Below are 14,028 nucleotides of genomic sequence, written 5' to 3' on the forward strand. Positions count from 1 at the left end.
AGTCGTCACACAGTGGTTCCCAATCCTGGTTCTGGAGAACCCCCAACACTGCACATTTGAGATGTCTCCCTATTCAAACACACCTGATTCAACTCATCAGCTCATTAGTGAAGACTCCAAGACCTCAAATGTGCGTGTCAGATAAGAGAGACACCAAAAACGTGCAGTGTTGGGGGTTCTCCAGGACCAGGATTGGGAACGTAGGGCTACATGAAGTGATTTCCCAGCATTTTTTGAACACTGACCAGTTGCGAATATGATATTTATTTATAACAAGTCAATAATAAGAAGTTAATATTGTGGTATATATTAGACACAATCTTGTCTGGTTTTGCTAAATTGTGTACGTGAAAATATTACCTATAAAGCCACAGAAGAACTGTTGTGCATCTCCTAATAAAACACAATAGGTGTAGGACTTGAAGCAGCACTGCACAGACCATTCTGTGTATGACATCAAAGTACAGCGAGAGTGATTAGACAGCTTTTTTTAAATTTTTGTTTTGATGTCAAATAAGTCTTGCTGTTTTGCTTTTTTGTTAAAGAAGTGTTGCTGTTGTAAAGTTGTACAGCTACAATTGTGTTGCTGGGTTTTAAAGCAGGTTTGATTTTTTTTCTTCCTTATAACTCTGTATTTACAGCAATTTCACTGTAATTTCACAATTTCACTGCCTTCAAATGTGGATGAATGGCTACACATAGATGTGTCCAGAGCTGTGTGAGATCACTCTTTCAGGCTGGTGACATCTCAAATGTCCATTTAGCCCTCAGATGATATAGTTGCACCATGATCTGAGTTTAAACTGGACATGAAACAGTATTGATGATCAGCTGTGCATACTGTCTAATTCTACTAACCATATTACAATGACCAATGTCTGTAGGTTTTTATACACGGAAAGTAAGTAGGGGGTCTTAAACCTGCATATTAAATAAAACAAAAATATTTTCATAATTTGGCCCACTGGATATGTGAGAAAAAATATTGAGTGCTTTCATAAAGCAACAAAGAAAACTAAGTGCAGTGAGCGCTGAGAACATTTGTAACAGGACAATGATTCAAATCCTTCAAAGCCTGAATTATACCCAAATTTACTCCATAAAGTTATAATAATTGATTGCATCAACATTAGCATAAAAACAAAAATTACTAACATTGTGAAGACACCTTATCTAGGTATGGACCAATGCGCAAACTAACACGCTCACACACACACAGATTTGGCGTGAAACAAAATTGACATTTATAGCAATAAGTCGATAAGTTGTTGATAGTGTAAACAACACTCCCCATCTAAACAAAAATTGCAAGAAAACACACAACTGTCTCTGTATGTCAATCATATGTGACCCTGGACCATAAAACCAGTCTCAAGTGTCAATTCTGAGTAAATAAGCTTTCCATTGATGTATGGTTTGTTATGATAGGACAATATTTGGCCGAGATACAACTATTTGAAAAATCTGGAATCTGAGGGTGCAAAAAAATCTAAATATTGAGAAAATCACCTTTAAATTTGTCCAAATGAAGTTCTTAGCAATGCATATTACTAATCAAAAATTGCGTTTTTATATATTTACAGTAGGAAATGTACAAAATATCTGCATGGAACGTGATCTTTACTTAATATCCTAATGATTTTTGGCATTAAAATTTTTTTTTTAAATTTTGACCCATACAATGTATTTTTGGCTATTGCTACAAATATAACCCAGCGACTTAAGACTGGTTTTGTGCACCAGGGTCACATATAATCTCTAGACTACACAAATTCAATTACCTAATTTTGCAAAACGGTTCTGTGTACAGATATGTTACAGCTTGCGTGTAACAAAATTTGAATACTGATGCAGGGATAAAGTGCATGGTCTGCTTATAAGTCATGTCCCTCACGACTGGTTTACTAAACCAACATGCTACCATAAAGGAACATGCTGCAATAGCTGTGCTCGGCCTTTGCTGAGATGGTCTGTTGACACAGAGATCAGTAACCAGTCAGAAACTTTTTGAGAGCTCCTTGAGGGCCTGAATTCTGCTAATCCAAACCAAAGGTCACTTTAATGAGCCTCAGTAAGAATTAGTTTTTGATATGTCTTCCGCTTGGAATCCCACTAGCAAACAAATGGAGGTTGTCAGCCATATTTACTTTTTTAAGTCTGAATTAGCATGATTGGGCTAATTTGGTATGATTTTTATAGAAGTTTTAGTGTATTATGGGTGGCAGATCATTGGTGCCAGTGGGTGATGAGTGGGCACAGGTGGGCGTCACTGCTGTGCCAGAAGAGCACTCCGATTGGCCTTCATCTTCTCTAGTCTCTTCGTAAGGTGGCTGTTGCTTGCTTCCAGCTCATCGCTACGATCAAGTGCAGACCTCAGCTAAAGAATAAACACAGCACTTGTTACATCACACTCTAAAAAATCAGTGACTGTAAATTACATAAAAAGAATTTCTGAGTATCACTTAAGTGTCAGATACTATTTGAACTGACCTAAGCTGGGCTGCATTTCCCAAAAGCATCGTAAGCCTAAATTGATCGTAGCTCCATTGGTTTCAATGGGTCTACGATGTACTTAAGCTTACGATGCTTTTGAGAAACGCAGCCCTGGACGATAACATCACTGAATCAATGATGAACTGACTTTAACTGCAAAATAGCATGTTTTGTCCTCTTGCATTATCGCCTCACTATTTTCTTGTTTAATATTGTAAAGCTGTTTTGACACAATCTGTATTGTATAAAGCGTTATGTAAATAAAGGTGACTTGACTTTCATTTTTTCATTAAAAAAGAAAAGAACAGATGGAGCAGCATTTACTACACACAGTTCACTGGCAAGCTACACAATATCGCATTCATTATCGCAGATGATTTAATCGCGCAATAATGAAGTCGAAGATATCGTTCTGCGATAATGACAGCTGTTTGTGTAGCTTCTCAGTGAACTATGGCTCTGTGTAGTAAATGCTGCTCCATCTGAAAGCACGTGAAAATACCACATCTAATAACATGTTTTTACTCCAAGCTCACTTCATAACGTCAGTCGAGTGTTTGAAATAAATCCTTCTGTGAGATGTGGCTTCTTAAACAGAATAAGGCGCGCAACATATTTCATATTCTAAGCAGTGATAAAGGCTATGTCGATTAGCATTGCATTATTATATACTTTATTATAATGAAAATTATAATAATAATTATAATAAGAACTCATAGAAATCATATATTGTCATAGTCGTGTGTTTATTAGTCACGTTGAATCAATGAAAGCAGTTAAATCTTCTGTTTATTCAGCAACCGCTATAGAGATTTCCTGGATTTCTTCTGCGGGACGTATTTGGAGAGCGCCCTCTGGCCTTCGAATAGAGATTTACTACTGATCACAGAACCGCGCTTCACTGACAAGATGCGCATGACTATCACAGCTTTTCTTGATTGTGATTTAATTTCGATTTATTATGCAGCCCTAACCGAGGGTGAGTAAATTTTCAGCAAATTTTCATTTTTGTGTGAACTATTCTTTTAACTTATTCTTTTCATTTGTCATGGCACCAAATGTAGTTATTCAGATCTATTTACATTTCTTACATACATTTATTCAATTCATAAGGCATATTTCATTGATTTCACAGCTATAAAATGTACTCAATATTTTTAAGTGTAAGAAAGTTGCAGTTGCTGCTAAATTGTTTGGAATATTAGTGGGTTTCTTTTTTAATAATTTAGTGTACCTCTCTCTGCAACTTGCGTTTCTCCACTTTTAGCTCATCTTCCACTTTCTCTGCAGCCTCAGCAGACGTCTTATAGCGGCTCACCTGACCCTCCAGCCGAATGATCTGCCACATGACAGAGATTACAGATTATGCATGAAATAATGTCAGATCATTTCCTGTGGAACTGTTTGTACCACAAGAGGAACAAAATTAACAGTGCATAAAGGAGGATTAAACATATTATATACTTTATTATAATGAAAATTATAATAATAATTATAATAAGAACTCATAGAAATCATATATTGTCATAGTCGTGTGTTTATTAGTCACGTTGAATCAATGAAAGCAGTTAAATCTTCTGTTTATTCAGCAACCGCTATAGAGATTTCCTGGATTTCTTCTGCGGGACGTATTTGGAGAGCGCCCTCTGGCCTTCGAATAGAGATTTACTACTGATCACAGAACCGCGCTTCACTGACAAGATGCGCATGACTATCACAGCTTTTCTTGATTGTGATTTAATTTCGATTTATTATGCAGCCCTAACCGAGGGTGAGTAAATTTTCAGCAAATTTTCATTTTTGTGTGAACTATTCTTTTAACTTATTCTTTTCATTTGTCATGGCACCAAATGTAGTTATTCAGATCTATTTACATTTCTTACATACATTTATTCAATTCATAAGGCATATTTCATTGATTTCACAGCTATAAAATGTACTCAATATTTTTAAGTGTAAGAAAGTTGCAGTTGCTGCTAAATTGTTTGGAATATTAGTGGGTTTCTTTTTTAATAATTTAGTGTACCTCTCTCTGCAACTTGCGTTTCTCCACTTTTAGCTCATCTTCCACTTTCTCTGCAGCCTCAGCAGACGTCTTATAGCGGCTCACCTGACCCTCCAGCCGAATGATCTGCCACATGACAGAGATTACAGATTATGCATGAAATAATGTCAGATCATTTCCTGTGGAACTGTTTGTACCACAAGAGGAACAAAATTAACAGTGCATAAAGGAGGATTAAACATAAAAAGAGAACATTATGAACTACTGATGATGAAATTGCATGCAAGAGTACACTTTGTGCCTTTGGATAGAAAGTGTTAATTGTATAATTGATTTACGTTTTGTTCAAGTGCTGTGACTTCTTGCTCAGACTTGACTAGCTTGAATTTAAGGTCACTGATCTGCCTGTTAGCATCTCCTGTAGAAAATATAAGTTGAAATAGATTTGAGAGTTCACATGAAAACTCTACATTACAAACCAGCCTTAATTAAGACTGATGGTGAATAAAATGTAAAGGCGTATCTTACTCTGCAGATCTAGAATATGAGGGTCCAGACCATTCTGTAGGTCATCTTCATCTGTGCTTCCTGTTTCTTCTGTCCCATTCTTTTGTTTCTGCTCTGCAATGGCTTTATACTTCCGCACCTGCACATTCACACACAGATTAGTCATCCTAACAAAGTCCTTATGACAGGCATTACAGGTATTTCACAAAATGTTCTCCTACAATATTAATCATACGTATAACAATGAATCACTTGAAAAGTATGAAATGACAAAACTCACCTGGTCGAGCAAACTCTCTCTCTCTTCCACCAGCTTCCTCAATCTGATCTCTGAAAGTTGCAAATAAAAAAAAAATATTCAGCACATGAGCCTCATAAAAACAAATTGGGCAATGTAACATACAACGAGATGATGTAGGCACTAAAAAACAAACAAACAAAAACTTGCAGCACAAAGTATACAAATTGGTCAGTCAATTAAAAATGTTAATTTATTACAATGAATTACAAAAAAATGCAGTTAACATGACTATAAATATTTGTCTAATGCATGACTGGATTGCAAAATAGATTGCTGTGGTCATAAGAAATAAGGAAATATACAATGTATTAATTTCTAAAGCCATGTTTATAATGTCTTTTTAAAGCTTTATTATTTAATTAATTTAATGATCAGCATATCACGTAATCAATTAAAAATGCCTACATATCAATAATATTGTATTTATTATTAATATATCATTGTGTATAAATAGAAAATGTGTATATGGGGCTGTTATTATTATTATTATTATTAATATCATCATCATCATTATCATGATTATTATTACATTTGTATGTGTGTTCGAACAAAACATTTTTGGTATTTGCTTTTTATTTGTGGTGTTACATGTATGATGACAATTACAGCATTGGTAAACATGAAAAAAGTACACTTTTCTTGCAAAACACAATGCATTTAATTGTATATGCATTTTCTGCATATAACACTGTATATATATATATGTCCTCCATGAGAATTTTTTTTTTTAAATCAAGCTTTTTAATTTTAGAATATTGAAAGAATTTGAACAGCCTTTGCATGTCTTGATCGGTCTCATTTGCATGGAGGATTTAAAGTACATTTTGCAACATTACATCAAAATAATATTGTCATAAACATCAGCGAATTAAAATTATTCTCTAAAAAATTATGACACAAAGCAGCTAAAGATCCTCTTCATCTTAAGCTTGGTCTTGAAGAACTTCTGTGTTTTATTCTCTATACTCAGTCCACTCGTGATTTCTTTTATTGGTACAGTAATATGCCTATTTACATCATCCAGCACTAAAAGATCAGCATCCAACGCAACAGCTTCCTCACAACTATCGAGAAAGAACGCTGTGCCCTTGTGCTCTACTGGCATGCTATATGTGTCCTCCACAAACTGTAACTCTGGCTCAGCCTCTGTCTCTGGCTGGTTCCTGGATTGTGCATCATTGTCTCCTGTGGTATTAAAAATATCCACTTCATTAGACTCTGTGGGTTCAAACATAGATCTTTAGAGGTTTTAATGCCAGCATTGATTTCTATGCAGTTATTTTTCTCTGCTTGACCGTTCTGTGGTTCATATACTGTAATTTCAGATATTATCTGATTTTAAGGTTTAAATAATTATAGCGGCACATGAGGTGAAGTTTCTGCACTTGAATCAATGTATCTTTCATCTTCTGACCTGTTTTGTTTGGTTTTAACAGTAGACCACTTCAGATAGCAAAGAAAATTGTAGAAAATGCCTCAGAAATTGTAGTCCTCTCTCTTTTAACTTATTTTTGGGGGATGTATACAGTAAATATTTCCTCATTTACAATATTTCCTCATAACAAAGAAACAACACCAAAAAGATTTCCCTCCACCAACTGTGAAGTCTCACCATAGTTTTGAGTAATCTCTAACTCTGTGCTTGAGATGATGTGCATTTATGAAGCTCTGCCTGCAACATTACTAAGATTGAGATGAAATACCAGATGAAAAACAACTCTTGATTGGATTCAAAGAGTGAATCACAATTACGATTCCATTAAAACAGAAAGACACTGAAAATAATTGAATTGATTTTGTTAAGCAAATGGCAGAGTTGATCTTGATTGAATTAAAGGCTGATCAGTGAAGAGAGAATTCCAGCAGAGATACCCTCAGATGTGGAAAAATAAAGATTGATTTTGTTGTTGTTGACAACTAAAAATTTACATTTCTGGATATATTGAGAATGGAGCAAATCAAGCATCATTTAATCAAACAAACAGGCAGTTTAATATTTACAAAGGGCACCGGGGAAAAAATGTTTTCATTTAAGGTTAGATCAGTATTACAGTTTTGCAGTTTTATTTAGTTTTAAATTTTTTACATTTTCATTAGCATTGTTAGTTTTAGGGGTGTTTTTTCAGTCTTTGAGTTTTTTTTATTGATTTTATCTTAGTTTAATATTTTGGTTAATGTTAACCAATTTGTAATATTTTTTTATTTTTTAATATTTTTCAGTTAATGTTAAGTGGTATAATTTAAAGATGTTTAATAGCATTATTTTTTTCAGCAGAGTCTAGTGTTATTGCTATCTAGTGGCATTTTCATGTTTAATGCAGCTGGATTCATGTTTTATAATATATTGAAAGCTGACTCCAACATTAATTTGTGGACATTTCATTTTACTTAGTTTTGGAGAAAATGCATTATCATTTAGTGTTATTATTTATGTTTTTTTATTTAGTTATTTGATCTTTATTTAATTTAACACAAATGTTTTCATTTTTGCTTAGTTTTGTCTCATTTACTTTAGGTTTTCACTAAATGTTTTCATTTAGTTTTTGCTTTTCTTGCAGGATAATGGTTTCTATAATTAAATAAAACATTGCAAATGTGTAGCAACAAAATACCATAAAAGCTAAATTGTAAAAATGCATATAATTTGACTACAGTTAAGTTGGATACTGTACAAATAAGCTACAATAGCCGATTTGTTTAAAATGCTTAATTATGTGTTTTTTAAAAATCTGGTAACCATTTGTCTTACCTAACATGCTGTCTCCACTCATAGTGGGCGTGTGAGAGTCTTGATTCAATCGGGAGGCTGTTTCCGCATCAGCATGCCCATCAATCGCCCTGTCTGCTAACTCCCCATTGGCCGTCACCTCAGATCCCAGAATAATGCCATGTTTCTGTGAAAGAATACAATCTGATCTCAATCTCCCATTTATTCCATTACTTTATTATGATCCTTTAAAGTCAAAATAATAATGCTAATATAATGACTGCTATTTCTTGGCTGTGATTGCCAGTATTCCTTCTATATCTCTACCTTTAGAGCATCCCTAAGCCGGCAAACCTCGTTCCTGAGTGCCTCCCGTTCATCATGGATAATGTCTGAATATTCCTTCTGCCTCTCTAAGGCCTTAATGCAGCCGTCCACAAACGTGAACAATCAAGGAAAGGAAGAACAGAGGAGTAAAGGAAACACGTAAGGTTTGGAAAGACTACAAGGGTCATGTGACAGTATCAAGCATTCAGCTGTTAAGCATTAAGTTAATAGGTTAATAAGTTAATAAGTATTAAGGGGGAATAAAAATATTTAGGATAAAAAGTGTTAAAATACAAAGAAAGAAGAGTTTTAATGTGACATGATTAATGGAAAATGGCCATGGAAGGTTATTGTACCCGGATCTTTTTATCTTTCCATTCCAATGTTTCTTGCAGGTCAGCGATCTCTCTAATATAGTCCGTCTGCTTTCCCTGAGACTGTTGGGCTTCCTGAGCCCCGGCCATGAGGGTAAGCAGAGGAAAACAGGGATAGGTCAAAGAATATTAAGAGGAAAATGTGAGAGAAGAGAACAGAATAACACATAATTCATCTACGCAAGGAAGAATTTGACTATTCCATCATTTACTGGTGATGCTCACCGTCCGCAACTCTTCACTCTGCTTCAGGGTTTCCTTCATCTCCTCAAACTGGAACTTCAAGACATTGTGGGCATGATGCTCTCGCTCGAAGTCCTAACATACATTAAAATAAAAAAAATAAAAAACACACACATAATTGATGAAGTATGCACTAAAATTTGAATTCCTGATTATTAGTAGTCACTATCACAGTTATTTGAACAGTAGTCATTCTATGATTTCTCAGAATTAAAGGGCCACTGCATACTCTGACTTCACAATGATCATCTTTATGATTGTGTGCATTTCAGTTTATTTCTTGTATATTAACAATCTACTTATCATTTTCTGATGCTCACATTACTTCTATGTGTATATTGATTGTTGATATCTTTGTGTGCCCTCCTCTGCTAACCGATTTAGTATTGAAACCACCCTAACTGTTTATGAAATGCTATTTGTTTTCGTAATATAACAGAAAACACTGCCACTTAGTTTAGTTATGATTAGTCTTAACACGTGAATGCACAAAGGGGGTCAAACTGACCCGATAAGAGTGTGAATTTTGGGGTATTTTATCTATTTATTATTCTTGCACGTCAAAACTTGTATGTGAGCTTCCGCAGCGTTAATAATACATTTCCTGGTCATAGGTTCTGAAAAAGATAACAACATAATTTTTGTTTCACTATTCTAATTCTTCGTGAAAGGGGTCAAAATGATCCCTTTGCACTTCATATGGAATTTTGACTTAAAGTTTGATTTAATGCTTTTTAATAATAAATAAAAATATATATATTTAGATATGCTCAATATATACTTGGTTATGACTATATCAGTTTAATATTTTGTATTGAACAAAAATAAAACAATTATGCATTTGTAAAAGGGTCAATTATTCTAGAGGATTTTTTCTTTAAAAAAAGTGATTTCACCACTTGACAGCCCTTACTTTGGTTTTCTCCTCACACTCTCTGTGTTTCTCACACAGAAGTTCCTCAAGCTCCATCAGAGTGTCTCTCAGTGTGTCCACCTGATACATCAGGTTTGTCTTCTCATTGTCCAGCTGAGCATTGGACACCATTGCCTTACGGTATTTCTCCTCCACCTCCACCAGGGAGTCCTGAGAGCAGACAAACAAAAATGAGGAAATTACATACAGACCATGGTCATTTTAATACAGCATTATAAATACACTTTCAAAATGACCTTCATTTCCCGTATGGAGGCCTCAGTGTCCGCTGAAATTGAGGTATCACAGCTTCCTCTTCGTGATAAACCTCCACCCAGAGATGCCAGAGTTGCAGCAGAGAGGGTGGAGGCTGTCCTGGACCCCTGAGGATGTAGTTAAAATATTTACTTGGTCTGGTGGATAACTTTGTTGTGGTATTATCTACCGTGATGTTTGTGAATCTATTCAAAATCCTAAAAATGATCCTACTCACCTTTTCCAGGAAATCTGACCTTTCCTCCACCTGAATGAAAAAAATGGAATGTGTTCAGTAGATGCTACATTGAAAAACCATCCAGATTTCTTATGTCTAAATTAAATGAGAAATGCTCAGGATCTAAAACAATACTGGGCCATTTAGAGATATATTCCATGCTTTATCCACTAGAGGGAGCATGGCACAAACAAGGTTCATGCTAATTCCACATGATACTGAAGATTTTAGTGAGAGGAACAGGATATGCAGAGGAGCGAGAGAGCAGGTCAGTTTTTGCCATGGATCTCTATATGTTACAAGGATGGCAGATGTGACCTTGAAACTGCAGAACTAAAGCTTGATCAGAAAACGAAAAGGGAAGCTCACCACTGGACTGGCACGGGCTGAACTCGCCCTAGAGGAGGCCCTGGAACTGGAGCCCAGAAAGCCATTGTAGTCTGAAGGCTGACCAGAATGCAGGTATAGAGAAAAATGGGATGAGGAGTAGATGTTAGCAGGAAGAGAGCATAAGGGAAAATATATAGGAACTGACAAGTATAACGAAGTTTCAGAAAGTACACAGTCTCATATACACTACCATTCAAAAGTTTGGGGTTAGTAAGATTTTGAATGATTTTGAATAAAGTGTCTTATGCTCACCGAGGCTTGATCAAAAAATACAGTGCAAACAGAAATATTGTAAAATTTAATTTATTCCTGTGATGGCCCAGTTGAATTTTCAGCAGCATGATCCTTCAGAAATTGTTGTAACATGCTGATTTGGTGCTCAAGTAACATTGTGATTCTTTTTTTTTCAGGATTTTGATAATGAACAGAAGGTTCAAAATAAACTTTTTTGTTTGTTTTTGGAAACAATAAATGTCTTTACTGTCACTTTTGATCAATTTAATCCATCCTTGCTGAAAACAGCATTAGTTTCTTTCAAAAAACTTTTGAACAGTAGTGTAAAACCAAGCCCATTCTGTAGGTCAAAACACACATTGACATACACACAGCGTTAGCGGGTTTCTGTGCGAAGGAGAGTCAGTCTGTATGACTAGTAAACAACCATACTTTGACCACACAAAAGACAGAAGGAAATTCAATCCAAGATGATTAACCATGCTTTACATACAGTACAAACACCACCCATCCCACTCTCATTATAGGGGAAAAACAGCTCCCAAACTTTCCTCAGAGAAACTTCAAGACATAAACAAAGACACAAACAACACCTAGTCAAGCCTGTGGTCTGAAAACAGAACCATGCAAGACGCTCAACAAGCCCAGAGTAGCATTGGGTATCAGGTCATGCCACGGTCAAAGAGACAGGTAAAGTTCGGGCCTTACGCCTCTAGCGCTGGAGCCACTGAAACGCCTAGTGGCAGAGTATGAACTCTCTTCATGCAGTGACCCCTGCAGACAGAACAGAACACCTCACCATACTACATTCACCTCTTACAGACGATATCTCTCAAACATAACCACGGAAAACACAACAAACACTTTAAAAAGACGATAAAGACCTTTAAATGACCGCTTTATTAATCCAAAATGCTTCACCACCATGAAATGAGATCTAACAGGGCTGCTAACAATCAGGGGAGATGTACTTTAAACACATCAAGGACAGGAAATGCTCATTACATACAGAGGAGCGCAAAGAAAGCTTCTTTGCATGTTTACAGAACGTTAACACATTAGCCATCAACCTTAATGCACTCTGATGTACTCTGAGCACTTATGGAATGACTAAATAAAGAATTGATTGCTGCGTTAGATGTCTGAGCAAGAGGCTTTGGAAGCCAGAGACTTGTCAACACGTGTAACCAAAGAAGTTCTGTGTATCAGGTTACTAAACTGTATGCAGGTTGCATGAGGGATTGAACACAGACAACACATGCCCCTAAATAATAGAATTTAACCAAAAATGAAAATTCTGGTAGCATTTTGCTCTAAAGGTTTAGCAAACATAAAGCTAGAGACAGAGATATCTAGCAGAATGTTCAAGCAGCTCTTTTCTAGAATGGAAGTCATTGTGAAAATGTTTTCTCGTTAATTGCATTGTAATGAATTATAAGCAGTTAGTACAAATTAAAATATTTTAACTTTAAATGTAACATTGAATATCATACTGCAGTTTAAATTATAATCAGGTACTTTACACGTCCTTTAATATGTTAGTAAACACATCATAATACGTGTATTTTAAAGCATGAAAAAAGATTATTAAAGCATGATCTAAAATAAAGAAAAAAAATTGTAATGTCAATTTTCATGTTACAGAGTGCATTTTAAGTGTGAAACAGTCATGAAAGTAATCTGTAATTACTTTTTTATATAGGCCTACTATTGATATTTGAAGTACACTACAAAAGCACATTCATTATAGTGAAACGCACCTATTTTTCAAAAGGGAATAAATGGGGAAAGGGACTGTGTTGTTCATTCACTTTCATTGTATAGAAAAGAAAAGCTTGAACATTCTACTAGATCTCTCCTTTTGTCTTCCACACAAAAAAAAGAAGGTCATATGGGTTTCAGTGACAACAGAATTTCCATTTTTGGATGAACTATATCTTTATGTTCATTCATATATGTGCCATGTATTCACCAAAATGAAACAGAGTGACCAAATGATCTGCAAGTAAATTTGCATGCAGATGACAAAATGGAAACAAACCCTGTGACTTCTTGAACGGGGGGGTTCACTAAAAAGCGCAGAGGGCTAAAAACACACAGAGAGAGGAGGAAGAAATATATATGCTCATAACATTGCATTTCAATACTCCACATTCTTCAAGTAAAATAAATAATCTCTTCATGTCCAGAACCCTACTGTTGTGGTTTACTGACATTTGTTTGAAAGTTCCTGTGAAATGACTGGGGAAGGAGGAGCAGTCAAAAGGAAGAAAGGGTTATAAGATAAAACAATGAAGAAGATAACTAATTCTAAAGAAAGGAATAAAGATGAATTGTTGGGGATTGTGAGAGGGACAGACCCGTCCATTTTGTAGTCTGGCTGAAGGCAGACTGCTGGTGCTGCTGCAGAGATCTGTGTGGTTGCCCTACGGTAAGCAGAGGAGGACAAAAGGACAATGTGAGAATGAGAAATTAAGAAAAAAAATGAAAGTAGCTGAGGTGACAAGTGTGATTCAGCAAGTCTGAATGCATGAAAGAGGAAAGAAGCAGTGACAGTGCTCTTTGTGCAAAATGCAGTTGCACAGAATCTTGATTCATTAATCAGTAATCAATTCCATCATAAATACTTATTTATTACATTTTATTACATTTGTTTCAAATAAACAAATTGGAATTTAAAAATCGATTTGACACTTTTCTCCAATGCAATGTACTTGTTCTCAAAACAATTAGCACAGCCATCCAAACACAAAATTATCTTAACCAAACAGTTCAACTTTACTGCAAAATGAAGCACTGCTATTTTTTTCTAGTAATGCTTTATTAAAAGTAAATATTAACATCAAATCTATAGGTGTGTTCTCTATTTATTATAAAACTAATTTAACTGTAGATGCACAAATATGCTAATGAAAATACATGTTTATTGCAATTCTCCAACAGGGAGTTTTGTTTTACATATATTGTGTATATCTAAACAAAATAAAAATTGTTCCAACACCTGCCCATGAGAAAAAATCTAATTGCCCCTTAAAATCAAA

General features: G+C 35.2%; 1 protein-coding gene across 9 annotated transcripts in view; it reads right to left on the reverse strand.

Moving 5' to 3' along the window:
• Positions 1-1,692: 1,692 nt before the first annotated feature.
• LOC107586315 (leucine-rich repeat flightless-interacting protein 2-like) overlaps positions 1,693-14,028 on the reverse strand; it is a 38,051-nt gene continuing 25,715 nt past the window's right edge. For 3 of the 9 annotated variants that reach the window (XM_016273602.1, XM_016273600.1, XM_016273598.1), the window contains 16 exons: positions 13,348-13,413; positions 13,029-13,073; positions 11,696-11,761; positions 10,733-10,810; positions 10,364-10,393; positions 10,128-10,253; positions 9,871-10,041; positions 8,940-9,032; positions 8,697-8,789; positions 8,341-8,433; positions 8,056-8,200; positions 5,286-5,335; positions 5,027-5,144; positions 4,837-4,916; positions 4,520-4,624; positions 1,693-2,377 (listed from right to left, as the gene is read on the reverse strand). In XM_016273602.1, the coding sequence (XP_016129088.1) occupies positions 2,267-2,377; positions 4,520-4,624; positions 4,837-4,916; positions 5,027-5,144; positions 5,286-5,335; positions 8,056-8,200; positions 8,341-8,433; positions 8,697-8,789; positions 8,940-9,032; positions 9,871-10,041; positions 10,128-10,253; positions 10,364-10,393; positions 10,733-10,810; positions 11,696-11,761; positions 13,029-13,073; positions 13,348-13,413 (1,470 nt within the window). In that variant the 3' untranslated portion in view covers positions 1,693-2,266. Of the gene's footprint in view, positions 2,378-4,519; positions 4,625-4,836; positions 4,917-5,026; positions 5,145-5,285; positions 5,336-5,889; positions 6,492-8,055; positions 8,201-8,340; positions 8,434-8,696; positions 8,790-8,939; positions 9,033-9,870; positions 10,042-10,127; positions 10,254-10,363; positions 10,394-10,732; positions 10,811-11,695; positions 11,762-13,028; positions 13,074-13,347; positions 13,414-14,028 lie in introns of those variants that run through there. The other 6 variants (XM_016273599.1, XM_016273601.1, XM_016273603.1 and 3 more) reach the window with 6 other exon arrangements.

Source organism: Sinocyclocheilus grahami, unplaced genomic scaffold, assembly GCF_001515645.1.
Source record: "Sinocyclocheilus grahami isolate Dianchi unplaced genomic scaffold, SAMN03320097.WGS_v1.1 scaffold80.1, whole genome shotgun sequence".
Classification (NCBI taxonomy): domain Eukaryota; kingdom Metazoa; phylum Chordata; class Actinopteri; order Cypriniformes; family Cyprinidae; genus Sinocyclocheilus; species Sinocyclocheilus grahami.